Consider the following 27340-nt stretch of genomic DNA (forward strand, 5'->3'; position numbering starts at 1 on the left):
CCTCTTCCTTCATTCAGTCAGCAACCCTTTTGAAAATATCCCCCACTGCGATGTTTGCACCCATCCAAAAACACTCCAAATACTCCACATGTCTTAATGCGAATCTGCTTACTCCAACTATGACCTTATTCAGGTTGAGGTAATCAGAAAACGCTCTACATGCCAATTTCTTATTCAGACTATTGTCATAATTGGGTTAATATTGGATTATTGCTGTCCATGTAAACATAGTCACTGACTATTCTATTGAATAGCTTGGGTCAGGTCGATGGATTACAGCAGCAGTTTAACCTGTGACTGTAAACAGTTTCTGGGTGTGTGTCGATGTCCTCACAGCTTGGCTAGTTGCTTCCTGCGCACTGTGCCTGTGATGTTTCCTGAGGGGCTGTCCAGTGGCAGGAGAACCTGTGAGGAGACAAAGATACACGGCAATTACAAATTACGCCATGACTGAACTACTTGGGAGAGTAGTTTTTGAGATGAGAGATGTTTTTGGGCAGGCTTACTTCATCCTTGTTTGTTAGGCCCATTTTGGTCATGTCTATGGTGAAGTAATGCTGGTTGGGCATGATGATCTCTATCTCCTCCACCTGAAACACAGCAGACTCACACTTTGTTTTCTGAATGCACTGCAAACCTGTGGTACATGTGGTTTAATGTTCAAATTTAAAGATTTTGATTGGATGGTACAGATACAGTGCACAAATTATGCTTAATTACCATACATTGACTGTTTGTGTGGATGGTAAATGAGTGGTAGGATGAGTATATGTGCATATAATTGTGAAGGAAGGGACATGTATGCATGGCACGATTGTCTACATGTATTCATCTACTTATAGCACCATTTTCAGTTTTTTAACAAGTAAATTTGAGGTTTTAACGTCAATGTGTGGAAGAAGCAGTGGTGCCGTGTCCAAGACAAATTTGACCTTGGTGATGGATAAAGCTTATCTTAACTCACTGCAAATGGATGTGAGGAGGTTGCGTGCTTACTGTACTCATGATTCGATATGCCATGCCTACCTCAGGAACTCTGTCCAGGACCAGAACCTGTGTGTCGTAAAGCGTCTTCTGCACAGAAGGTGAGTACTCTCCACGATCGTAGGGGCCAGCGAACTTCTCGATTATCGTCTCTTTGACACATTTCCTACGAAGAGAGTTGTGTGCTGATTGTTAGATTTAGAAAGGATGTTATTTCTCTACTGTTTTCAGGATGTTTGGACATATCTCCCATTCATTTGTAACAGGAGAGCAGTGTTTTCTTAGCTTTTTCCCTTTATTTTGTGTTCCAGAACCCAATACTGATATCAGATTTGATCAGTTTATGCATACAAGTTAGTTGTTTCCTACTTTAAGTCTTGATCAAACTGTTTGAAATGATGGCTCACAGACTTACAACTCAGTCTTGAATTAACTCAGTAATGCAATGTTCCCTTTCACAGGTCATTAACTGATAAATTACCATGCGGCGTCAAAGTCGATGTTCTGAACCTTGTTGTAGCGCCACCTAGCGTAGACAGAGGTGCAGAAACACCTGTCCTTGGCCTCCTGCAGAGTAGTGAAGCGGTCTCGGAGGAAGCCCACAAACCCAGACTGGGTGGTCTTCAGCACCTTCATGTCCTTCATCCCGCTGTGGACCACTGGGGCACCTGAGCGGGTGAGAGTGCAATCATCAGAATCACTTGTTTTCACCAAGTACAATAAATGTTCAGGAATTTATCTTGCTGGCATTTTAAAGACACATATAGACAGCTTGCACAGTAGCACAGTACATACAGTGCTGACACTCATGAGATACAGCAGGACCTCACATTCAGTACTTGAGACTGGTGTCAAGAAATGTATTTTTGATATAACTAATTCAGAATACCATAACTTTTACATTTTCTTAACTTTCAAAACAGCAATTTATATGGGAAGTTTAGCCAATTTAAGATTACCTTTACAATTCAAACATTACTACAAAGGCTTTCTCTCAGTGATTACTTCAACAGTTCTATGGATTTCCATCCTCAGTTCTGATAGGCTGAGTTTTGTTTGAAGCCGTTGTAAAATTCCTGATAAGAGCACACCTGTGGTCATAAAAGTCAATTTAAATATATTGTGCTAACTGAAAATCAAAACTCAAATGTGTCGCTTACCAACCACATTGTTAAGGAGCTATATGGTAGATGAATAGCATGTTATTATTATTATTATTATTAGTAGTAGTAGTAGTAGTAGTAGTAGTAGTTTTAATTGTCACTAATAAAAAATAAAAGTTAGTGAAAATTTGCATTCTCTCTCTGTTGAAATAGTGTTCTACCCCTATTTTATAAAACCAATAAACCACTAAAGGCCGTGTCTTACAGGAACAGCCGAGAGGCATTTTTAGACACAATGCATTTGTTGTTTATTGCTTAAATATGTTAAGCATGTTATTGCTTATGTAACAAATGCACATATCTTATGTATGAGCACTAATTAGCTTAAGTAATTTATAGCCTGTCAATAAGGAACAAATTCAGGCCATGGTACTATGGATTAGCATATCAGAGCCTATTTTATTTTATAGAAATCTGATCCATTCTAGAAAGTAGCCTACTGTAATTTGAGTATTTTGAAATAGGAAAAATGCAGCTTCTAAAAGCATCTTTTTAACTCCACCAAAATACAAATGACAAAATATGCAAATACATTTTCAAATACATGTAATGTGTCTGTGTGTGTGTGTGTGTGTGTGTGTGTGTGTGTGTGTGTATTTATGCGTGTATTTTCTGCTCACCATTAAGGTTCTGTTCAACATCGCAGAAGCGCCAAGCTTCTGGGCTGAAGATAAATGCATGAGCATGCTCTGCCCCATTCTGAGAGAAAAACAGGAGAGAAATATAGTTCATCCCATTAGACTATAATCACACTCATCAATGGCAAATCGCGTAAAAACCTGTTGGACCATGAATATGTTTTTGAGGTGCACTTGATTTACAGTGTCACACTGTCTGAATAGAGGACACATTACTTTTTGCAAGATGAGATGAATTACATGCCGTTCTTGTTTTTTTCAGCTATTCAAAACATATTCAAAGCTTCTGTTTTGCCCAGGAATGATCACTGAATTATATATTTTACCTTCTCCAGCTTCCTCCACGGAGCCTCCTCCATGTAAACCTTGGCCCTCAGCACGTGGTTGAAAGAGGTCAGGAAATGATGACAGATATCCAGGGAAAACTGCTCGATGGTCTTTACCTGGAGAGACACCCAAAAAACACAATGACGGGCCGGTGTTCATGCTTTTTAGCTTCACTGACACCACAAAGCACAGTGGGAGATGCTGTATGGTTATTAGCTGCATTCAAAAGCTTTGATATCTCATCCCAATTCTGTATCCTCCTTAAACAATATGTTTTACACGTTTCCTGGTTTAAATGTGAATTACTAATCAAAAAAACATACCTTAACATATACGTATACATCAAGCTTTTAAATTGGTACCTGAGTATGGGGTGCCATAGTGGGGGGGAATAGCAGAGGAAGCAGAGGAAGGGCCGCTAAAATGTCTGTATTAAAATGCCTTTTGTGGTCCTCAAGTGTGTATTTATACAGATTTTCTGAAATGCTGAGTTTGGATGAAATCTACAAAATTCCAAACGGATAAAACTTTCTCAAAAATATGACACAGCAACTGTTATGTTATCTGAAAACAAACTGGAACAAGCAGGGATAACAGGATTTCCTTAGGCAGACTAAAACAAAATTGTCCTCCCTTGACAGATTTTGAACAGGAGACTACAGGTGAAAGTGTGTAGGAAAGTTTCCGAAACTAGGGATGTGACGATATATTGAAATTCAGTATATCTCAATACAAAAATGTGACAATACAGAAATACAATACAGAAAAAAAATTATTTGCGATATTAGCTCCATCAGAGTTTCACAAGCTCTACATCCAAATTATATTATTTGCACATTGTAATGACATTTTAAAATTGTTGTTTGCATTCTAGCAGACCAATGCCATTGCTAGAAAGAATAAATATAATTCTGCAGTCACACTTTGTTGTCAGTGAACTTTTATTTATTACATCGTATCGTGGTTGTATTGAATCGTGAACCCCGTATCGCTTATCGAATCGTATCGTGAGATAAGCGTATCGTCCCGTCCCTATACCCAAAACCCATAATTTTCAATTAGGGATGCGTCCAATAATTGATCAGTTAATGAATGTGTGGAGGTGTGTTTGAGCTGTGGATGGGTAGACATAGATGTTTGTCATAGATGGAATATTGGTGGTGGGACTGGGGGACGAGAGGAGGGTAGAGGGGGTTCCAGAGTCACCTCCTGTGCACACTCCTGGGCCCCATGATTCCTAGTTACGCCCCTGCCTATTGTTTCTAGCTACAGTAAATCCACATATTGGATGGATACCTACCCCCTTGAGCTTGGCCAGGGCATGGACAGTGTTCTTGATGGTGTCGGTGGGGATGATGTCAGAGTTGTCTCCGGTCAGGTAGTCCTTACGGGATTTGAGCGTGAGCTCCACGTCAGCCTTCAGCTCGATGATGTAGTGGTGGATCCCCTCTCTCCTGATGTACAGCACCTTCACTATGTTCTTGCCGTAGCCCGTCCGCACAAACTCCACATTCTGCACACACACACATTAGATCAGCGAGGAGTCACGAGCCAGCAGTGTCCAGTGATTGCATATCAACATAGCAAGTAATGACTGCTTCTTGATTTTATATTCATCTATCCTAGTGATTCACCCATTATGTAAACAGGTGTTTTTGTGCTGTATATAAATGTTTTGATGGAATTCTAAACTGTATAATGATTTAATTGGATGTATATTATGCTACTGTATATACTGTCAATGTGATATTCAATGTGATATGATTGGTCAATTTGTACTCAAGTCAAGTTTATTTCTATAGCCCTTCATCACAAGCATGTCTCAAAGGACTTTGCAGACAACGAGCCTACCTAGACCTAACTAATCAACAGTCAGTCACAAAACAAAATGATGCATCTGGTTTAAACATCATTTGGTTTAAACAGTATCATCATCTGGTTTAAACAGTACCGTCATCTGGTTTAAACTGTATCATCTGGTTTTTAACTATATCATCTGGTTTAAACAGTATCATCTGGTTTAAACATCATTTGGTTTAAACAGTATCGTCATCTGGTTTAAACTGTATCATCATCTGATTTAAACTGTACCATCATTTGGTTTAAACAGTATCATCATCTGGTTTAAACTGTATCATCATCTGGTTTAAACAGTATCATCTGGTTTAAACATCATTTGGTTTACACAGTATCATCATCTGGTTTAAACAGTATCATTTGGTTTAAACAGTATCATCATTTGGTGCAATACAGTATGCAACAAAATAAAACACAAGGAAACAGTGTCGCCTGTGTTCATGAGTCCTTTTCATTTTGTATCTTTATTTGATGAAGGTAAATTTGTAGTGAAACGTCATATTTTTAATATGATGAACTGGTAAAGTTTGGACATTTAAGAGTGCACTGCATCTCATAATCCCTCCATGCAGTTTAATTTAAGGTGGCTTCTCTCTCTCTGGTTGCCTGAGCACGATTGTTTTCCACAATATTCCATATTCATTCTTGCCATCTTTTATTGACTGCAGTGTGGACTGGTAATTTGGCATACCGGGCATTTTCCCGGTGGGCTGACGCACCTTGGACGCACCTTGGACGCACCTTGGATGCACCTTGGACGCACCTTGGGGCCGATATAATTTAATTTATATTTTTTAATAAAAAATAATAATAATAATTTTTGGCCAACGACCGGCCCATAAAGCAGGGACAGCGGCCCATTGGTTCATTTTCTATACTGACACTGGGCTGGCCCAATCACTTATAGGCCCCTCCCCTCCCCCTCTGTCCTCTCTGTTTCTCGTGTCAGATGCCGTGGCTCAGAGCCAAAAATCTGTGGATGGATGAGGGTGCCAAAATGGATAAACAAAAGCGCAAGGGGGGTGCGGAGAAGTTGCGGGCCAAAAAAATTTAAAATCTAGAGGCGGATGCCGGCAAATGTGCAAAAATAACAGACATGTTTGCTGCAGGGGCTGCAGTAGCTTCAATATCTTCCTACCCGACATTGTGCAGCAACAGGTGGAACTTGAAGGAGGAGAGGTGCCTGGCCATGGCCACTGCCAGGCAGAGGAGCAGGGAGAGGAGCAGGGAGAGGAGCGGGCAGAGGAGCAGGGAGAGGAGCAGGGAGAGGAGCAGGCAGAGGAGCAGGGAGAGGAGCAGGCAGAGGAGCAGGGAGAGGAGCAGGCAGAGGAGCAGACAGAGGAGCAGGGAGAGGAGCAGACAGAGGAGCAGGCAGAGGAGCAGACAGAGGAGCAGGCAGAGGAGCAGGCAGAGGAGCAGGCAGAGGAGCAGGGAGAGGAGCAGGCAGAGGAGCAGGGAGAGGAGCAGGCAGAGGAGCAGGCAGAGGAGCAGGGAGAGGAGCAGGCAGAGGAGCAGGCAGAGGAGCAGGCAGAGGAGCAGGGAGAGCAGCAGGGAGAGGAGCAGACAGAGGAGCAGGGAGAGGAGCAGGGAGAGGAGCAGGCAGAGGAGCAGGGAGAGGAGCAGGGAGAGGAGCAGGCAGAGGAGCAGGGAGAGGAGCAGGCAGCGGAGCAGGCAGAGGAGCAGGGAGAGGAGCAGGCAGAGGAGCAGGCAGAGGAGCAGGGAGAGCAGCAGGGAGAGGAGCAGGGAGAGGAGCAGGGAGAGGAGCGGGCAGAGGAGCGGGCAGAGGAGCGGGCAGAGGAGCAGGGAGAGCAGCAGGGAGAGCAGCAGGGAGAGGAGCAGGGAGAGGAGCAGGGAGAGGAGCAGACAGAGCAGCAGGGAGAGGAGCAGGGAGAGGAGCAGACAGAGGAGCAGGCAGAGGAGCAGACAGAGGAGCAGGGAGAGGAGCAGGCAGAGGAGCAGACAGAGGAGCAGGGAGAGCAGCAGGGAGAGGAGCAGGGAGAGGAGCAGGCAGAGGAGCAGACAGAGGAGCAGACAGAGGAGCAGGGAGAGGAGCAGGGAGAGGAGCAGGCAGAGGAGCAGGGAGAGGAGCAGGCAGAGGAGCAGACAGAGGAGCAGGGAGAGGAGCAGGGAGAGGAGCAGGCAGAGGAGCAGACAGAGGAGCAGGGAGAGGAGCAGGGAGAGGAGCAGGGAGAGGAGCAGGCAGAGGAGCAGACAGAGGAGCAGGCAGAGGAGCAGGGAGAGGAGCAGGCAGAGGAGCAGGCAGAGGAGCAGGCAGAGGAGCAGGGAGAGCAGCAGGGAGAGGAGCAGACAGAGGAGCAGGGAGAGGAGCAGGGAGAGGAGCAGGCAGAGGAGCAGGGAGAGGAGCAGGGAGAGGAGCAGGCAGAGGAGCAGGGAGAGGAGCAGGCAGCGGAGCAGGCAGAGGAGCAGGGAGAGGAGCAGGCAGAGGAGCAGGCAGAGGAGCAGGGAGAGCAGCAGGGAGAGGAGCAGGGAGAGGAGCAGGGAGAGGAGCGGGCAGAGGAGCAGGCAGAGGAGCAGGCAGAGGAGCAGGGAGAGCAGCAGGGAGAGCAGCAGGGAGAGGAGCAGGCAGAGGAGCAGACAGAGGAGCAGGCAGAGGAGCAGGCAGAGGAGCAGGGAGAGGAGCAGGCAGAGGAGCAGACAGAGGAGCAGGGAGAGGAGCAGGGAGAGGAGCAGACAGAGGAGCAGGGAGAGCAGCAGGGAGAGGAGCAGGGAGAGGAGCAGGCAGAGGAGCAGGCAGAGGAGCAGGGAGAGGAGCAGGGAGAGGAGCAGGGAGAGGAGCAGGGAGAGGAGCAGACAGAGCAGCAGGGAGAGGAGCAGGGAGAGGAGCAGACAGAGGAGCAGGCAGAGGAGCAGGGAGAGGAGCAGGCAGAGGAGCAGACAGAGGAGCAGGGAGAGCAGCAGGGAGAGGAGCAGGGAGAGGAGCAGGCAGAGGAGCAGACAGAGGAGCAGACAGAGGAGCAGGGAGAGGAGCAGGGAGAGGAGCAGGCAGAGGAGCAGGGAGAGGAGCAGGCAGAGGAGCAGACAGAGGAGCAGGGAGAGGAGCAGGGAGAGGAGCAGGCAGAGGAGCAGACAGAGGAGCAGGCAGAGGAGCAGACAGAGGAGCAGGGAGAGGAGCAGGGAGAGGAGCAGGGAGAGGAGCAGGCAGAGGAGCAGGGAGAGGAGCAGGCAGAGGAGCAGGGAGAGGAGCAGACAGAGGAGCAGGGAGAGGAACAGGGAGAGGAGCGGGCAGAGGAGCAGGCGTGTGACGGAAGCCGAGGAGGGACAGAGTGAGCATGACAGCACATCACTGATTTAATTGCCCTATCACATACAAAGATCTAACTATTACTCCTCTCTGAACATTAATATAAAACAAAAAGGTGATCTATTAACTGTGTAAACCTTATGCAATATTCATCATCAATATTTGGATACTTGAAATCTGTATGAACTGAATAGTTAGTATCAAATGAAATAAGATGGAACAGCTCCATGCATTAATTGAATAAACAACTATTTGCTCATTACCAGTATGGTATTGTTTAAATTGTACAGCTTTTTGCACATCTTTGTCAGGGAATTCCAACAATTCTGGAACTCAATTCTCAGGAACAGAAGACAGTGAAAGGAAATGTACGCACCAAAGCCAGAGGATACAAAGAGGGCCTACTCGGGTATGAGACAATACTGACAGCTCAATTATTCCTCAGGATATTTGAGGATACATCTCCACTGTCAAAGTACCCGCAGACGGGAGGGATGGACATCCTCTCTGCCCATAGGATGGTCATGTCAACACAAGATGCCCTCAAACAGATGGCGAGAGATTTCCAGGCTGTCAAGGATGCTGCTGACGACTTTGTGAAATGGGCAAATGAAAAAATCGAGGAGCAGGATGAGAGGACAGACATGGAAGTGGAGGCTGCACTGCCACAGAAAAGAATAAAGAAGAAGAAAGCCATGCCGGGAGAGATGGCTCAGGACGAGACCATGATTGATGCAGAGAGAGCTTACGAGGTAAAGGTCCATAACCAAATTCTTGATGCAGCTATTGAGGCCATCCACCGAAGATTTCTGACACATGGCACTCTTTATGCGGATTTGTCATTTCTGGATCCCAAAAACTTCCCCCTGATCCGAACCAGTGCTCTCCCTAAATCTGCGCTTGAAGACCTCAGCAAGTGCCTGGTTAAATTTGATAGCAGGGCAACGGTTGACAACCTGCAGTCGGAGCTGAAAAGCTTAGCAGGCCAGTGGGACAAGCTGAAAGAATCACCACTGGATGAATATGCGACCAGGACAGTGGAGGATGGACCCGATGGAAAGGAAGAGGACATGGAAATCGTCAACAAAGAGTTGCAAAGAGTGCCCACTGTGCTGCTATCAAATTCTCCAGAGATTCAACATGCTCACAGATGCACATCACCTGCTTGGACTTGCGTACAAGTTCTTGCTGACACTTTCAATAACCCAGGTGGCCTGCGAACGATCATTTTCAACCCTAAAATACATAAAAAGCAGACTGAGGAGCAGCCTGTCTGCCACTGAAAAGGACGTCCTCGTGGCTTTGGACACAGACACTGTAATTGACAGAGTTGCAGAGAAGAGTGAGCTACTGAGGAAACTGCTGTTATAGTGAGGTGAGATGAAATGATTGATATTATTATAAAATTATTCATAATAATGTAGCAGCTTTTTCGACTGAAGATAATGTGATCATGTGACTCATTATCCCCCCCCTCTCAGGATGCCCTCACTTGTGTGGTTCATTGTTCATTGTTGTTGAGGGCGTTCAGAGGGCCATGCAGCCTTTTCCACTAAGTAAGTATACAATACATGCAACTATCTCTCTACATTGTTCTAGATTAAAGATACCGGTACTGTGATCATTTAACTCAATCAATTATCATTCTCACTTTTCTCTCTCCGTCTCCCCCTCTCACTCTTTTAAAGGTTGCCTTGTTTGAGGAGATCTTTGCTGTCCATTGGTGTGGAGTTCACAGGCAACATTTTGACTTACTTGTATACTTTATACATACTTGTATACTTACATTTTATTAAATAATTTGAAATGATACTTTGACTTCTAGCAGAGCTTTTTCTTTGACAATTACTTGGAGGTTGTGTACTCAACGGCCACCTCTGATCACCAGGGAGTTAGTCAAGAGGGAGTGAGTACACTGGTCCACTTGTCCACGGCACTTACTACTCAGGTTTGTAGTGGTTTGGGGGAATAGTACAGTAGGTACGCATATTTAAGGGGACCGCAAGGATGGTGTACTGGTGGGTGGTGTCCGACCGATTGTGGTGGGCCGTCTGGGCCAAAAATGCCAGGGCCAATTTTTTGTCCCAGTCCAGCCCCGAGTGTCAGTAGAGTAATATGATATTATGGAAGGAAGAATAAGAAATATGAAAATATGAATATGGATGGATGCAGTTTTTTTATTGCTCACTTTCTCCAAAAGGGTCAACAAATGCTAAATTTGTATTGAAATAGGAAAAATATGTGACAAAACTTTTATTGATAGTTTACTGCATTAGGATTTAGTAATGAAATGGATATTTGTTATCATGCAACATGGCTTGCCCTCAGATAGACAGACCGTGGCTCGGCTCCATGGTCGTTGACCTCACCAATGAGACAAACTCCAGTGCTGAATCATCTAAGCCCATACTTTGTCAAAAATAGATCATCTGTTGTTTTTAGGAAATTTCCTGCTTTTTAGAACATAACAAAGTTGTTTTTACCTGAGCTGAAGCAGTTGCCATGATATCTTCCTTTCCCAGTCTCTCTCCCAGAGTTTTGCCCACTGTCTGTCCTCCAGAGCCCCTGTCCCGTCTCCACAAGAGGTGTCGTTGTGGATGGAGGAGGATTTTGTGGAGAGGGTGGTGCTAACCTATGGATTTCGTCTTGCGCACACAGTTCTAGGCTATGTCTTTGAATCGTGAACCGGTAGGTCTAAACTTAACAGCTGCAGGACAACCTAGTTGAGGTTGTAATGTAAACAGGCATACTAAGAATCATTGATCTGCATAGAGTCTGTGTTGATATTGTCGACCCATTATTTTAAGATAAATATCTACAATCGTATTTTTTTTTTAGACCATCAAAGAATCTAAGAGACCATCATTTATTCTCTCACTTAAATGAAATGAAGCAGCAATAAAATGAGACAAGGGGTGACACTTTTTTTTTTACATGTGGCTTTAGGCTATAGACCTATTTGGAAGCAACCAGATCCATTATTGAAATGGTATGTTAATACTAGGTTTACGTCAGAGGAAGGTAGCTTCCTGGCTTGTCATTAAAACCATAAGTATTGTAATAGAATGTCATTAAAAAACTCAATGTTGTGTTCTGATCTTGTTATTTGGGTCTTTTTCTAGTTTTTGTGAGTACATATAGTCCAAAACATTACTTTTAACATGATTATTTAATTTATATTTTCTGGATGTGGTGTATGCTGGCAGGGGGGCCTTGTAAAATTTGTTCAATATATACCTGGATTGTTTTATGTTTCTTTTAATCTGGTGTTTTTAATGATTAATTGCTTTTAAGCACTAGAACCAGGACAAAATTTGTTCAATATATGCCTGGATTGTTTTATGTTTCTTTTAATCTGGTGTTTTAATGATTAATTGCTTTTAAGCACTAGAACCAGGACAAAATTTGTTCAATATATGCCTGGATTGTTTTATGTTTCTTTTAATCTGGTGTTTTAATGATTAATTGCTTTTAAGCACTAGAACCAGGACAAAATTTGTTCAATATATGCCTGGATTGTTTTATGTTTCTTTTAATCTGGTGTTTTTAATGTTTAATTGCTTTTGAGCACTAGAACCAGGACACATTTATGTGGAAATGGATAATTTTATTCTCTCGCCTTTGATTGTGTTTGATGTTGTATTTTTTGTACTGTGTTCTCCATGTTACTATTTTACAATATTTTATTGTTTTACTATCCATGTTTAGTTCTACTGTTGTATATGTTCTTATTTTTCTAGTATCCCATTGTGAAGCACTTTATAACCGCAGTTTAGAAAGGCTCTACATAAATAAAGTTTTACTTACTATTAAAGTTTAATCTCAGCCTCTAAAATAAGCCTCTCAGTTGGCCTGTTGACCTCAATCAGTGGCACTAGCAGTGTTAAAAAATATAAAGCAAAGTAAAAAGAAATCAAAAAAGTGTTTCTTTCAATGAGGAACAAACTTTTCACACTTTTCTTAAAACTATAAGGTGTTAGGAATATGTTTCATCTTGTTACTGCACTTGTGACCAGAAGCTTTCCAGTTCAGTGCTCAGCTGCCCAGCAGCCAGGAGACTGGGGATGTACTGAGAAGCTCCCAGGTGTGAAAGTGTGCAACAGTATGAATGTGAAGGAGGACGGTATTGAAAAAGAGCAAAACCTATTCTTGGATAAACAAAAAAGGTAGAACAAATAGTTTCAAGGTATTTATACTTTTTTGTGAAAACATCCTACCATTTGATTTGGTAATGTCAGTATAAACTCTCCTCTAAATGAAACTCCTAGTCGGTGTTCCCCTGTCACATCTTATGACTTCCTCTTTTGCATCTCCAGCCAGCTGTGCTATATTCACTTTCAATGTTGCTCAACCATGAACCAAAACCTGACAAAAGATTTCAAATTCCCTTTTTTGTTCATTCCACCCGGGGCAGTGATTCAAGATGACCGCACGGTTCAGTTTATGGCTCCATATTGTTGTTGTGTTTTTATGTTGCACGGTGTGTAGCGCAGACATTTCCTGTAAAAATGAAGCTGGTGAGCCTGTCGATTGGTGAGTTGATTGAGTTTATTTGATAAATTGAAATATAAAATACTAACAATCACAAAGCTTTGTAACAGGATGAAATTAAGTCACACTTTTTTGTTCACTGTGGTGCTTGAGTGTCCTTCTGTGTCTTTTGGCAGGCAAGCGGACAGAAAATGTTTACCTCAGTATATTATTGACTCTACTCTTTGATAATATATGCTGAAACATGAAATAGAAAGTCTGTGAGATACATTACTTATTTTATTGTTTCAATGATTGCATACAAAATCCCCTGAAATGCAAAACATGCTGCACTGCAAAAACGGACAAACTTGTTAAGTTATTTTTGTATCCAGACTTATCAAGCTTTTTTTTTTATTTTTTAGTGAAATTATCTTACTGGACTGGCAGATAATTTTACCGGTTTCAACAAATGTAACTTTTTTTTTTCAGGATAATGTAACTTGTTTCAGGACATTTACTTGGTAAAAGTGAAATTGTCTTGGAGTTTCTTGTTTCAGCATCTTGACATGTAGGCCTATCATGTGAAACTTACTGAAACCAGCAAGATTATCTGCCAGTGCAGTGAGATAATTTGACAAAAAATATCACTAAATAAGCTTGATAGATCTGGAAATAAGATGAAATCACTGGACAGCTTGTCATTTTTTGCAGTGTGTTTCTTGAATACAGTACAACATTTCTTTCTCTCTAATCCACTGCAGGTTTGTCATCTACAAGCTGCCCAAGTATAAGATTGGGGAGATCGGTAGTGGAGTGGAGTACATGTACCTGGACTCCTCAGTGGGGAGCTGGCAGATGAGTAAATTCCTGGTTAACAGCAGCCAAGGAGCCATAGGGAGCACACTGAACCAGCTTTACATGGGACAGGCCTACAAGGTGAGATCGTGTCCCCTCTTTCCATGTGGGATTTATACACTCACAATGGCATACACAAGGCAAGGCAAGTTTATTTATATATTTCACACACATCGGCAATTCAAAGCGCTTTACATAAATAAAAGCAAAATAAAGACGTAGGTATAAAAAGTGAAAGTTAAAATCACATTTAAAAAGACAGTGCAAGAAGATAAAAGATAAAAATATAAAGAAAAGTGAAAGTGCATTAAAAAGACAATATAAAAGATATAAAAGAAAAGATAAAAGATAAAAGAATAAATATTCCAGTGCAGATGAGTGTTGCCCTAAATTTCTTAAACACTACAGTTAAAAATATACTTCAGGTGTATACTATAATAGTAACCAATCTTGTGGTTTTAGTCACGCCTAACGGATTGTTCCTGGTTCAGGTTTCTGAATAGATGCAAAGTTGTTTCTATGAGGAACTGTTATAGCAGCAAAGCTGAAGCTGGAGATGAATAGGCTTCCTCCAGCCGGATGAAATGAGTAACAAAGTCCTTCCTCGTGATGTTTCATTTGTGGTGCAAGTTTTACACATTTTTTCAGTGTGTGGATATACAGTAAATCTCTGTGCAGGGTCAGGAAAGTGATCAGGAACGTACAAAAGCCAGGAAAAGAAATGAAAACAGTAAACTCTTCAAAGAAATGAATGGGATTTGTATATCCAAAATAACTGAAATTCTGAAGAAAATCATCCCTTCCATGTATATAACTAGTATTTCTTTCAGTCTAACAGCTTAGTCTACGCCCTCTACAATGATGGTCCACCGGTCCTGGATTACATCAGAGGATATGGGCACACTAAAGGTACTGCAGATGCTCATGTTAACAAGACTAGACTCTAATTAGACTAGACTGGTTTTGGAAATGCTGATAGTGGCTGTACAGTAAGTCAGCTAGGCCTTTAGCACTATATAGCTAAAGATTATTCTAAACAACAATTTCCTCATACATTACCAAATTGTTTTGTGAAATTCCCAATCTTTTCAAGACTTGGAAATAATTAAATTTATTTTCCATAATTTTCCAGGCTTTCCAGGCCTCCTTATCCAGCTCAGTAGGAAAGTCTCTCATCAGAGAAAGAGCGATTGAGGTTATCACAGTAGAGTCATCCTTCTTTTTGTAATGTAATTCACTCAGTGTCCTGTGTATATTATGTGTATATATTATGTGTACATTGTATTTGCATTCTCGGTTTATATTCAAGCTATCTGATGCTATGATTTTGCAGAAAAAAGCAGATCAATGGTTTTGGTGTCAGGGGGAGGAAACGGGGCAAAGAGCATCCCTCTGATAACTGCTGTTGACTCTGGACCACTGACTAACCTGACGTGACTTTGATGGAAAGCACACAGGCACTGCATGTTTGCATGTTTGCATGTGTGCATGCAGGTTTGCGTGTATGTGCGAGTGTTTGTACGTACATCGGTGTATATGTGTTGTACAGTTGTTTGTGTCCATCCTGCAGGGGCGCTGCTCTTTGACCGCTCTCAAGGTTTCTGGCTGTCCCACAGTATTCCCCATTTCCCTTCGTTCCCTGAGAGGGGCTACCTTTACCCCTCCTCTGGTAGAGTCAACGGCCAGACAGCTCTCTGTGTGACCTACAAGTATGGACAGTTGCCCCTCATAGGTGAGTGAATGGTCATGAAGCAACGGGCCTTGACCTACTGCAGCTCTGTACACATCCCTGTCTAACTTCCACTTACAAAATTCTGTATTCGCTGAAAAACACATTTACACACTGAAGGGCTAATATAAGGCCTCAGTGATTTCTATGCATAGTTTTATGTAAAATGGGCAATACACTGATTCCAAAGGTATGCAATCCTGCGAAGCATCATGCATTTGCCCAATGTTGTCCTGAGATTTCACTTTTGTATGATATGCTGTGGAAAATCCAAGGCATGAAGAATGTAAAAAGTAGTGATACACATGGCAACATTTTGGGCAATGCTATTAGGAAACATAATTCACAGAGGTGCATCAGCATTTTTGCATTGATTATTTAGGGCGTTTTTGAAGGCAAATACCAGTATTTTTGGATGTAGGCTGCCACAGGCCAATATTGCCAATATTTTGTGCCACTATTCAATTTCTTTCAATTTGACAGATATTCAGTGTTTCCCCTAGAATTATATCTTGTCAGGTTGGAAAAATGCTGAAACAGCATTTAGACCATCATGGGATGCTAAAACTCTATTGAAATCCATACTAATGAAATTGTTTTAGGAAGGTGAACTTAGCAGCTCCTTAAGGCAGAGTGACCCACCACACCTATTAAATGGCCGTAGAACTCTGGGATTCATTAGGATTTTAAATGAAGAATTAACTAACAAAAGACATTATTGAACAATGAAATGAATAAAGAAAATATGGAAAGAAAATTTTACAGACAGGGAGGATAGGCCAATATCAGCCCGATATATCGGTCTAACCCTACCAGGTAAAATTTAAGTACATTTTTGAAATCGGGTCTCATTTTGTTTCCGGCTGCTGGGCATGTCGCCCATCTACAGTATGTTGCCCCCTCAAAAAACAGCCTTGTGTATCAGCACCTTTAGTCATGAAATATATCCTTTATTTCTCTCTGGTTTCTGATGGACACTCCTTTCCCTCCAGCACAGCAGATGGCGTACCTTTACCCACGTCTGTATAACTGCTCTGTGCCCGCTCCGTTCATGGCCGACCTGGCAGTGCTGGCCCAGTTATGCGAGGGCTCCAAACCACCGCTGGCCTCCGATAGGAGAATGGAACAGCTTTTCTCAGCCGGAGGGGAGAAGTTTGTCAGTTTTGTCAAATCGGAACGCTTTGTGGATGGTAAGGCATTCCTCATGTACTGTTGCCCATTTAGATTTTACATTTTAGCCATTTAGATGCTCGTTCAGTGCCGTAAGAAACATATTACATGAAGGCAATGTAACAAAAGAACCTCTTTTAACCTGCTTGGGACATATTAGGGTTACACAATCATTATTGACATACAGTATGCCCTAAAACCTATCAAGAGTAAATATTTACTCCACAGAACATTTAACAGCGTAACTAAAGAGTCAGATTACAAATGTTTTACAAAACTGTGGAACTTCTATCTACTGTCTTGTTTGCACATTTAAATTGTCTAACTCTGACACACATTATCAGGTGCAGACACACTATCAGCACAGAACAGTGCTTGAACACATTGAACACACCCCACCTGCCGACCCAGGCCTTCAAACAGTTTCCTCGTAAACTAAAATGTTATGTCAATATTATGTGCTCCACACTTCTTGGTTTGGAGTGTATGTTTTGTGCTTTAAAATATCACAGAACCCATTTACAGTGTTTTGTATTGGACTTTGCAATTGCATTTCTTGACTGTTATGATAGGCTCAAATGCTTCTCTCTCTCTCTCTCTCTCTCTCTCTCTCTCTCTCTCTCTCTCTCTCTATGTTGAATGAACATTGCACATCATGCTGAGTTGATTACTATTTAAAGGGAGACCAAACACAGGACTACATTTCAGGTTGGACTGACATCTACTGGTTAAAAGCATGATATTGCAATTGCTGATCTCAGTTACCTGTGATTTAGATTACCTGTTCTGTCAAGGTTTGTCATGGATCAGCCAATAGCAGATTGGAATTTCAGTCCAACCTGAAAAGTAGTCTCTGTGTTTGGTCTCCATTTAAAGAGTAACTACACCCCCAAAGCCAAATCTGTGTAAAGCCTGGCATCTAATGGTAAAAAGCATGCTGCTAAAATTGCCATTGGCTGCTATTGGCTGATCTTTGCTGCCAGGTGATGTCACCACCTGTTGTACTCAAAGGTCACATAGATCAGCCAACAGCAAATGCAAAAGTTTTCATGAACTGGTTATAGATTGATCACTATTGTGTTCTATCAATCACTGTTAAGAGAGTAGTAAAACAGACATTTATTTATATGAAAAATTCACAAATTATCACTTAAAACCATTAATTTAATCTAATGCATTCTAATAACCCAATGAGGTTCACATAATGCATCCTGCACAGGCTTCCACCTCACCTCCTGACTATACTGTCTTTATGTTCTACTTTATATAATTTTTGAATGATAATGCATCTAAACTAAACCCCTCACTGGTCTGCATTCAGATATCTATGCAGGCTGGGTGGCCCAGGTGCTGGACACCGACCTGCTGGTGGAGACCTGGCAGAGACAGGACCATGAGCTGCCCTCCAACTGCTCCCTCCCCAAACACGCCATGAACGTGAAGAGGGTGCGGCTTCCCGGATCGGTCCTGTTCCAGTCCCACTACGACCATTCGAAGTGGTGTGTGTCCTTGGCTTATGAGGACCAGTTGATCTGCCTGGGGGACCTGAATAGGGAGAGGGCCCAGGCATGGCGGGGCGGGGGTCTGGTGTGCACCCACAACCCCGTAATTTACAAGGCCTTCCGACAGGTGGTGGACTGGTACATCAGCTGCTAGGTGAGGGAGAACAGAATGATTAAGAATGGGTCACTCTCACATTGAAGGTGCCAAATTTATGAGAATAAATATGGAACTTTAGGATGATTTTGAATAATGCTGTGTACATTGTTCCTGTCAGCTATTGACCCTTTTCCCCACAGTCACACTTGGGGTGGGAAACTCTACCCAGAAGATTGGCATAATATACATATAAAAGCGTTACTTCAACACTGAGTTATCAAATTAGCTTGCAATCTCGGGAGCAACAACTACAACGGCTGCTAGCTACTACAATCTTACTAGCTAGTTAGCTAGATTCCAGTAGCCAGCTATAGTGGGCCAAATATATAACCTTAAAATGTGAACCTATTTCCCTGCAGATTCTATTTCCATTCATTTCTAATTCTTCTTCTAGGTTTTTCAGTGGGGAATCTGTAGAATAATGAATGTTTGTCTGATACCTGATGCTTGAATGATGTGTATCTTGGTACACAACAGTAAGACGTGGCTGCTGAAAACTACTTGCTCTTCCAGATAGAAGAGTTTCCCACCCTGAGTATGACGTGAGTTCAAAATGGCCGCACGATTTCCATGTTGCTGAGTTTGGCAATATTTATGGGAATTTGATATATTATGGGTATTCTTTGATTAATCCCAGAGGACAGTGAAAAGGTTGATATTCCTGCATTTCAGTTCCGTATACACGCCCTGCCATAGTCCTTTTTAGACACCTTTACTCTTTACCTTTCTATGGATTCTAGGTGAGAATTTGGTGAATAACAACAGTTCAGACCTATGATACTGTATTTTATTGTATTGAATCAGGTCTGAATGAAGAGTTAGATTATACTCCTGTGTGATGGTGACTATTATGTTTTGTTTCTGGGGTTACACGTTTATGTAGGGGGTACTTGCATATTTTCTCTTTTATAAATCATGTGAATATTATGTTATGTATTGGATATAAAGTTTCAAGCTATGATCTATATCTATGTGCTGTTAAGCGAACCAACAGTTTGTACCCCTGAGGAAGGCCAGTATGTGCCGCAACACGTCAGTGCAACTTTTAATCTGTAATGCCATGCATTAGCTACTAAAATAAAGGCTTTTTAACTTTTTTTCTAAGATAAGAGTGCCTTGGATTTGTCTTAATTGCTCTTCAAGTCTGAACACCCCAACTTCCAATGAACACTTCTCTACAATACATTGAAGCTGAGGCAGCATTTCTCCTCCTCCGTCAATTTAAAATGATCTTGTAGACAGCTTACTGCTCTAAAAGATCCAATGCAAACTTCATACATTCAATTATAGGGCAGATAAACAAGCTAATCTAAATAGGAATTTATGTGATGCTAGAAAATGTATCCAACTGATATATTTATCTCAAGTTTTATTATTCCACATCACACAGCCCATTTATTATTATCACGTAGATCGGGAACGGTCATTGATGAGAGCAGATATGAATGTTGTTTTTTGTTTGAAGCCTTGCTTAACTATGTGTGTGTTGGGAGGGGTGGCAGTTGTGTGTCTACAATTGTGTTGAGTGATTTTTATAGTATGAAGGTAATTAGGAAATATGATGCCAGTATATCTTTAATCAATAAAGATGCAATAAACAAACTTGTTTCAGTTGTCATTACTGACTCAATTTACTTAAAAACTCATCCGCCTACTTTCCACTGAATCACAGCTATGTAAGGGGTGTTTTTAGCCTTTGTAGAGGTTTTATAACTGTTCTACTGAAGTCCTGAGTATTTTGGATAACCAGCGTGACCTAGTGGTTAGAGAGACGGTCCGATAACTGGAAGAGCTTGGGTTCAATTTACCGCAACTTCAAGTGTGTAACCTACAGAAGTGCCATTGAGCAAGACACCGAAGCCCCAGCAACTCCTCAGCAGCTCGGATGCTAACACTCTGAGGGCTATCAGGCCTTGTGACATGGCTATCTGTCGCCTCCATGGGGCAAGATGGACACTTTTCTGTGCTGGCCATCACAATTGTCCACACAACTGCATAGTCCTTGGAGTACTAGATGGTGGGGTAATTCAGATTGTGCTAGGATAGTTATCAAACTCAGGAAGGCACACTGCTGTGAAACTGACTTTCATACACTTTCTTGGGGTCTAACCCTTGTACAGTAGCATTCTCTGTATTGTCCTATGTGGAAAACCTCAGCAATTTGGTTCTCCAAGCAGATTAAAACACACCTGAAGAATGATTTACAAATACTATTTGACTGAGGTGTGGAATTATAAAGATGGCTATCATAGAGGCCTGTATTAGGCAGATGTAGATAACAACTAACCATTTCAACATGCTTCAAAACAATCTTATCTAGGTTGATAATGATAAAAACTGATGTTGGTTGGATGAGTAAACATCTCTTCAACATCAAATACATGATGCAATGTGTGGTGGGGTGGAGGTATAAGCAAACAGAATATAACTAACCTGACAACGCCACCTAGGGAATTTCACCCCAGGAAGTATATTGGAGGAACCTGGACTACTACCTTGGTCATACACAGGCTACACAAGTCCGTTAACTGAAGGAAGACAGAGACATGATTCCAAAAGAAATACAATTTATTGAATTAACTGGAAGGGTCTGTGGAGAGGATGGGTTAAAGGGCTGAAAATGAATCAAACCTATGTGAACGGAAGTAACAAAATGTTTATTACAATAATTTAATTAATATTTAACAAATTCAATTATTTTACTAAAAACACTTCCAGTACTTACACAACTAAGAGACTAAGGAAACTAAGGGGAGAGTGGGCTGAGGCCAGCAATGGAGAGGCAGACTAACTAGGGGCATGTTCAGGGGTGCAACCACTTACCTACCACGCGTGTATTCACTGCAAAACAGCAGTCAAACAGTCAAAACAGTCACAGCAACAGGTGAAAAACAGTGTCCCAGTGCTCTTTTACCATTACAAGCTTGTGAAGGGAACCGCACCAGGGTGTCTAGCCTCCCCAACCAGCCAGCACTCAGCTCCACTATGGGAGATCAACAAATATGAATCACTGGAGCAAAACATAAAGGCAATTAACAAACAAACCAGTTGGCTCACGCTAAAAGTCCCAGATACAATTAACTGGCAACAAGGTAAAACAGCAAAACACAAATACACAGTAGAGGCATAACTATTGTCTATGGAGGCAAAACAGCAGCCGATAGAGACCTACAATACAAGAGACACATAGTAACAGGTCTATAACGCTATAATAACAATTACCTCAGGTATTTATCGTACCCTACTTACCCCTAACTAAAGTGACCAATACCTTGACACAATGTGCGTTGGCTAAGCAGACTCAGGGTGGTAAGCATCCTTGGCACCCAGGACCAGAGCCTGAGCCCCTGAGGAAAGGGATGGAGAGTGTACTGTAACAGAATACCTCGGAGAAGGGGCACAATCTCTGAAAACCAAACCATCTGGGGCCAATTTGGGGCCACCAGGCTCAATAAGGCTCACTTCCTCAAGAGGGGGTACAGAAGGCTGAAGGGAGGTGAGGCATATAGCAGGCCCTGCAGCCACTGATGTGCCATCGCATCTGTGCCTAAGGGGGTCGTCCCTGTCCATGGAGAAGAAAATCGGACAGTGAGTCGTCTCCCTGGAGGCGAAGAGAAAGACCACTGCTGTCCCGAAGCAGTCCCAGATCTCTTTGACCACTTCAGGGTGTAGTATACACTGCCCAAGGAGGGGACCCCCTCTGGAGAGCTGATCTGCCACAAGGTTTGCCTGGCCTGGTATGTGCATCGCTCTGAGGGATTTGAAATGCAGATGTGCTGCTCCCCAGCCTACCAGGGACGATTCTGACGATTCCACCAGGCGACGCACCGCTGGCCCCAGCACACTGCCCCTTGAGATGTTGGCTGGCTGCTCCCACAAACGGAGAGCCAAGTGCAATCTGCGGGTCACTAACACCCTGGCCTGCAGATGCCAGAGGCTCAGGAGGTGCTTGCTGGAGCATCCTGTTTGCGAAACCCACTTCAATCAAGGGTTAACCAGCAAGGCCACGTACACATGATCCCTCCTATATTAATGCATGGCCACCCCAGGTGGTGTGTCTTGAGGTTTCCACGTCAACTGCCCTGTGGAGTGAGTCCCCGTACATATGGAATATGTAAGACTGGAGAGCAATACAATAGGGATACAATAGAGAACTATGTGCTGTTAGTGAATCAATCTTTTGGCCTCACTCAATCGTGCTAGTTTGTACACCTGAGGATGGCCAGTTCTACTGAAGTACTGAATATTTTGGATAAACAGTTTGGCCTAGTGGTTAGAGTCCGATAACTGGAAGGGCTTGGGTCCAGTTTACCGCAACCTCTAGTGTGTAACCTGCTGAAGTGCCATTGAGCAAGACATCAAATCCCCAGCAGCTCTGCAGGCACTGTTCTGTTTTGACTTTCTTGTGGAGGTGGGTGAGTGAAAAATTAATTTCTTCCTTAGGGATCTTTCCTCCTTCTATATCATTTGACAAAAAATTTACTGTATATTGTCACTGTCAGGTGAAAACCTCAAGCTCCAATTTTGCTCAACAGCGATATGTATATTACTATTGTTTTCCTTCATGAACTGTTTCCAGACTCCTGAATCGTGTCCCACCCACTTTGCAGATTTTGTTGAGATTCAGAGAGTCTGGTGTTGCCCGCATCAACGGCTTGTTCTTGCTTGGAGAAACAACCTGTGCCAGTGCCAGACAGATCATAATAACAAAAATGGTGACAGCCATGGATGATGTAGACGCTGCCATCGAGGCTGTTTTAAATCGACAGAATTTGTGGAATATAACGCTACATCAAGTAACACAGGACACTGAGGGCAAGACATTGATCAACCAAACCACGCATCAGCCATTCAATTATACACACACACAACACTGAACTTCCTGGATCAACAACCTCTTGGATCTTTCACTGCTCAAAATGGCAGAGATCTTTATTTCTAACAACTCAAGTCTCACCTCCACAGCCTCGCCCTCCAGCCCAGTGAAGCTGACCGACCTTAGCTCTCCTTCTGGGTTTAACCTATCAAAAAGTATATGGAGTAGTTAGAACTAGAGCCACCTGGACCACCTGCAACACTGAAATACTTCTTACAGGTTAATGCCATCAATAATTTAATTATCTGAAACAACTTTTACTTATAATGGAGTATTTTTTTCGTTATGGTATTGCTGCTTTTACTTAGGTAATGGATTTGACTGAGGATTTTCCACCACTGGTTCTCCTGCACAGACTGGAACAAGACCGCTTTACCCAGCTCTTGATGTTAAACTTGGCTTGCTGTGATCGGCCTTGTGACATGGTTATCTGTCGCCTGCATCAGGCAAGATGAAAGCTGGACACAGACAAGCGCTGACAGCTCTGCTGCTTGAGACATTGATGGGTTTCATTGTGCTTTTCTCTGTCATGATGTCTGTCTACATTTGCCTCTATCAGAGGGGAAACAGGCAGCGATATCCACCAACAAACGAATGACCCAGCTGATAGATTAATCATCATAACCTTCCTTGTTCTCCAGGTTTCAACCCACATTGTCAATGTTGTCGCAGCTTTACTACAAACATCACACCCTAGTCTGGCATATAAACTGGAACATTTCAGAGATTAGCTAGAGGAATCTGTCACTGCATAGCATTATTCAGTGCAATCCATTGCTCTATGGTTACACCGAACAGCAGAGATGTAGGTGTCAGCAATATGTGACCTTTTTGTTTTTAATAATGTGGCAAAAAGATAGTGTATGCACATCCAAAAAACTTGATCAGGTGCTAGGTACCAGAAGAAAAGAAAATCCCCACACACTGGAATGATCTGTTACATTTTATTTGACCAACATTGTGTTGGTCTTCGCCACGAATGTGCACAGACCCGAGTCAAAATGCTATTTTCAAATAATTCTAAATGTTTACAAACACAAAGAAATGGAAAAAATGGTTCCAAGGCACTCTTCTTGTACAAAAAAGTTAAAAAGCCTTAACTTTAATGGCTAATGCATGCCATCTGCACCAACGCGTTGCGGCACATGATGGCTTTCCTCAGAGTGCCGACTGTGGATGAGCACAGGTGCTACGAATCATCTGAACTGAGACACATGAGTGGTCACATGATTGGTTTATACACATCAGCTTTTCATGAGGGATATTTCACATAAATACATACAGTATACCAAACATTTATCATCAAGGTGATTCAATGGGGAAAAAAGTGAAAAGTGACAAAAAATTACCGGCACCAGTACCCACCTTTCACACAAAAAGAAACTGACTTTCACACACTTTCTTGGGACCGTCTAACCCCTGCGACACACTGTTTTGACCTATGTGGAAAACCTCAGACATTTGGTTCTCCAAGCAGGTTAAAAGACAGGTGTGGAAGCTTAAGGATGGCTGTCATAGAGAGGCCTGTATCAGGCAGATGACAACTAACCACTTTATTTCAACATGCTTCACCAGAATCTTATCTAGGTGGACGCTGACGAAAACCGATGTTGGTTGGATGAGTAAACATTTCAGGTTTCCAATATCAAACACATGATGCATTGCAAAAGTTAATGTTATCGTTCAGTGTTTTGTCTGTCAGTGTTTGAAATCTGTTGGTTTCGTCAAGTGTGAGATACAGTATATAAAACCAAATCATCATCAAGTGTTAAACAATGCTGTTGCAGTGTGGTTGGTGCCTATTTGAAGAATGTCCTTCCTTTAAGTAACATTTGTTGTACTTTAGCCATGCCGTGTGCTATCGTTTTGTTATTATTGTATGTTCTGTTTGTGCTCCATATCATGTGATCATGGTCCTGAGTCACATAAATGAAAATGAAAATGAAAATGAAAATGAAATGAAATGATTGGAGATCTCACAGTGAAAACTGAACACAGGAGATAAACAGGTTGCCGGAATATGTAAGTAAAATATTTATAACACGTTTAAAAATTAACAATGCTCAAGGTTTATATGGAATGGTCAAAGGCCAAGAGTCAAATTTGAAACATTACAGATTGGGAAACATAAAGGGGGTATGGCGTTGCCAAATCTTAGGGAATATTTCCATGCAGCACAAATTAGACCAGTGATTTATTGGTGTGCTAAGGACTATGAAGCAAAATGGAAAAATCTAGAGAGATATGTACAAGGAAGGGAAATTCAAAGCCTCATTGGAGACGGAGATGTAGCAAAGGATTTACTTGAACAGGTAGATGCTGTTACTCGATTTACATTAGAATTGTGGTTTAATTTAGTACAAAAATATAGATTAGAGAAAGAACTCAGATTACTTCGATGGATAGCCTATGACAGACATTTTATCCCAGGCACTCTTGACCAGAGGTTCAAACAATGGATTCCAAGTGGTATAACAGCATTATGCACAGTAATAAAAGATGGGAATGTTATGAGTTTTCAGGAGCTGAAACAACAATATACATTAAACAACCAGGACCACTTCAGATATTTGCAATTAAGGGACTTTTATGACAGAGAAATAAAGCACAATGTAAATTTAGATAAAAATGGAATAATTAGAACCATAATTGGAGTTTACAATTCAAAGAAATATAGAATAATATCTACATTATATCAGCACCTAATGGAGAGAAGAGGAAACACAACATTATATGTAAAGTTGAAATGGGAAAAAGAATTAGGTGTGAATGTTGCAGAAGATGAATGGTTGCATATTTGGAGAACCCAACAGTCTACAACATCCTCACGTACTTGGAGAGAACACTGTTGGAAGAATGTAATTAGATTCTTTATTACACCCAAAATTAAGAGCAAATACATGTCTATAGCACAACCATGTTGGAGACGATGTGGGGCAATAAATGTAGACCACTCCCATGTATTTTGGCTTTGTCCTAAAATTGTACAGTTTTGGGAAAATGTTCATATGGATATTATCAAAATTCTGGGCTATGATATACCTAGGTCATGTATGGTACTGTACTTTGGTAATATGACAGGAGATATTGTGTTAAGAGAAGACAGATATTTGTTGAAAGTCTTGTTGGCAGCTTGTAAAAAGGCCATTACGAAGAGATGGTACACGGCAGAACCGTCAACACAAGATGGATGGCTGAAAATTGTGAATGAAATATATGATATGGAACAGTTAACTCATAGGATAAGAGTTCAAGAGGACCGATGTCAAGAGAAATGGGAGAAATGGACAATATTTACATGTCAACGACAAGACAAGAGAATGAACCACTGAATATGTCACAGGAATAAGTAAGCCTTGTGGAGAAGGTGCAACCCAGACCTTTTTTTTTCTTTCTTTTTTTGTGTGTGTTCTTTTTGTAATGGAAAAGCAATAAAAATAAAGTATTAAAAAAAAAATTAACAATGCTCAATTTTGGTTTGGATTATTATTATTATATTAAGTGTCTGTTCAAAAATCTCAAGCTTGAATGTCAATTCTGTGAGACCAGGAGTGGGTGGAGAGATTCACCTGTCAGTGCACAGGGGAGGAGTTTAGAGAAGGGGAGGTTGTATAAGAGTGGGTGTGTTCTGTTCAAATCCTTTGTCTAAGACCATGCAGCGACACCAATCATGATGTATTGTTTTGGAGTTGTTTGATATACTTACCTGTGAGATAAAGCTGAAACCTGTAAGTAAGGCAAACTGTCTAAATGTAAAGGAGAAGTGGTTGTATATTTGCTATCCTGTATTTACTTATGTTTTCTATAAATAGGATCCTGATGAAGGCTTGAAAGATTCCTCCTTAACCTTAGTGGATGCATTAATAATGTAAGCTAACTTACGTACCTTTGTTTATTATTCCTAGTTATGGTATGCATGGCCATATATTGATTCATGTTTGTTTATTGTACAGAAAAATTATCCATTCATCCATTCCCCTCACTCAATAAATGGTTAAATGGCTCTTGGATCCTTGTGTTTAAATGTGCACACCAGTTAGAAGCTCTATGGTCCAGTCACCCTTATACTATCTAATCCGGCAATAATAGTCTAATTTCCATCATGTCAAGTTTAGATTATAAAGTCTTTTTCATGGTCCTTCGAGCCGGAACAAACTTCTAGACTGGATATGGATCCAAGAGCCAAACCAGAGAGTACAGAAGAGGAATCAAGTGGAAGACCGCGTCGAGAGAGGCGGCCACCTGGTTATCTCCAAGACTACCATACAGAACTATACAACCAGGCCCTCATATGGGATGGAGCAACACGGGATGGAGCAACCTGCCCTTCACCTCCAGAAACTGTTC

At 42.0% G+C, this 27340-nt stretch overlaps 2 protein-coding genes across 2 annotated transcripts; one reads left to right on the forward strand and one right to left on the reverse strand.

The window, feature by feature from the left end:
- Nucleotides 1-330: 330 nt before the first annotated feature.
- uox (urate oxidase) lies at nt 331-10735 on the reverse strand. The gene is made up of 8 exons (XM_071921885.2): nt 10715-10735; nt 4413-4625; nt 3112-3228; nt 2768-2846; nt 1466-1652; nt 1027-1150; nt 507-590; nt 331-405 (listed from the first exon to the last, which is right to left on the reverse strand). Exons 1-8 carry the CDS (start codon nt 10733-10735, stop codon nt 331-333), a joined length of 900 nt encoding a protein of 299 aa, XP_071777986.2.
- Nucleotides 10736-12648: 1913 nt separating this feature from the next.
- dnase2b (deoxyribonuclease II beta) lies at nt 12649-19396 on the forward strand. Its single transcript, XM_071921870.2, has 6 exons — nt 12649-12764; nt 13466-13640; nt 14390-14468; nt 15130-15291; nt 16281-16478; nt 17780-19396. Exons 1-6 carry the CDS (start codon nt 12655-12657, stop codon nt 18112-18114), a joined length of 1059 nt encoding a protein of 352 aa, XP_071777971.2. The 5' UTR covers nt 12649-12654; the 3' UTR covers nt 18115-19396.
- The last annotated feature ends 7944 nt before the right edge of the window (nt 19397-27340 follow it).

The sequence above is a fragment of the Centroberyx gerrardi genome, chromosome 9 (assembly GCF_048128805.1).
Source record: "Centroberyx gerrardi isolate f3 chromosome 9, fCenGer3.hap1.cur.20231027, whole genome shotgun sequence".
Classification (NCBI taxonomy): Eukaryota; Metazoa; Chordata; class Actinopteri; order Beryciformes; family Berycidae; genus Centroberyx; species Centroberyx gerrardi.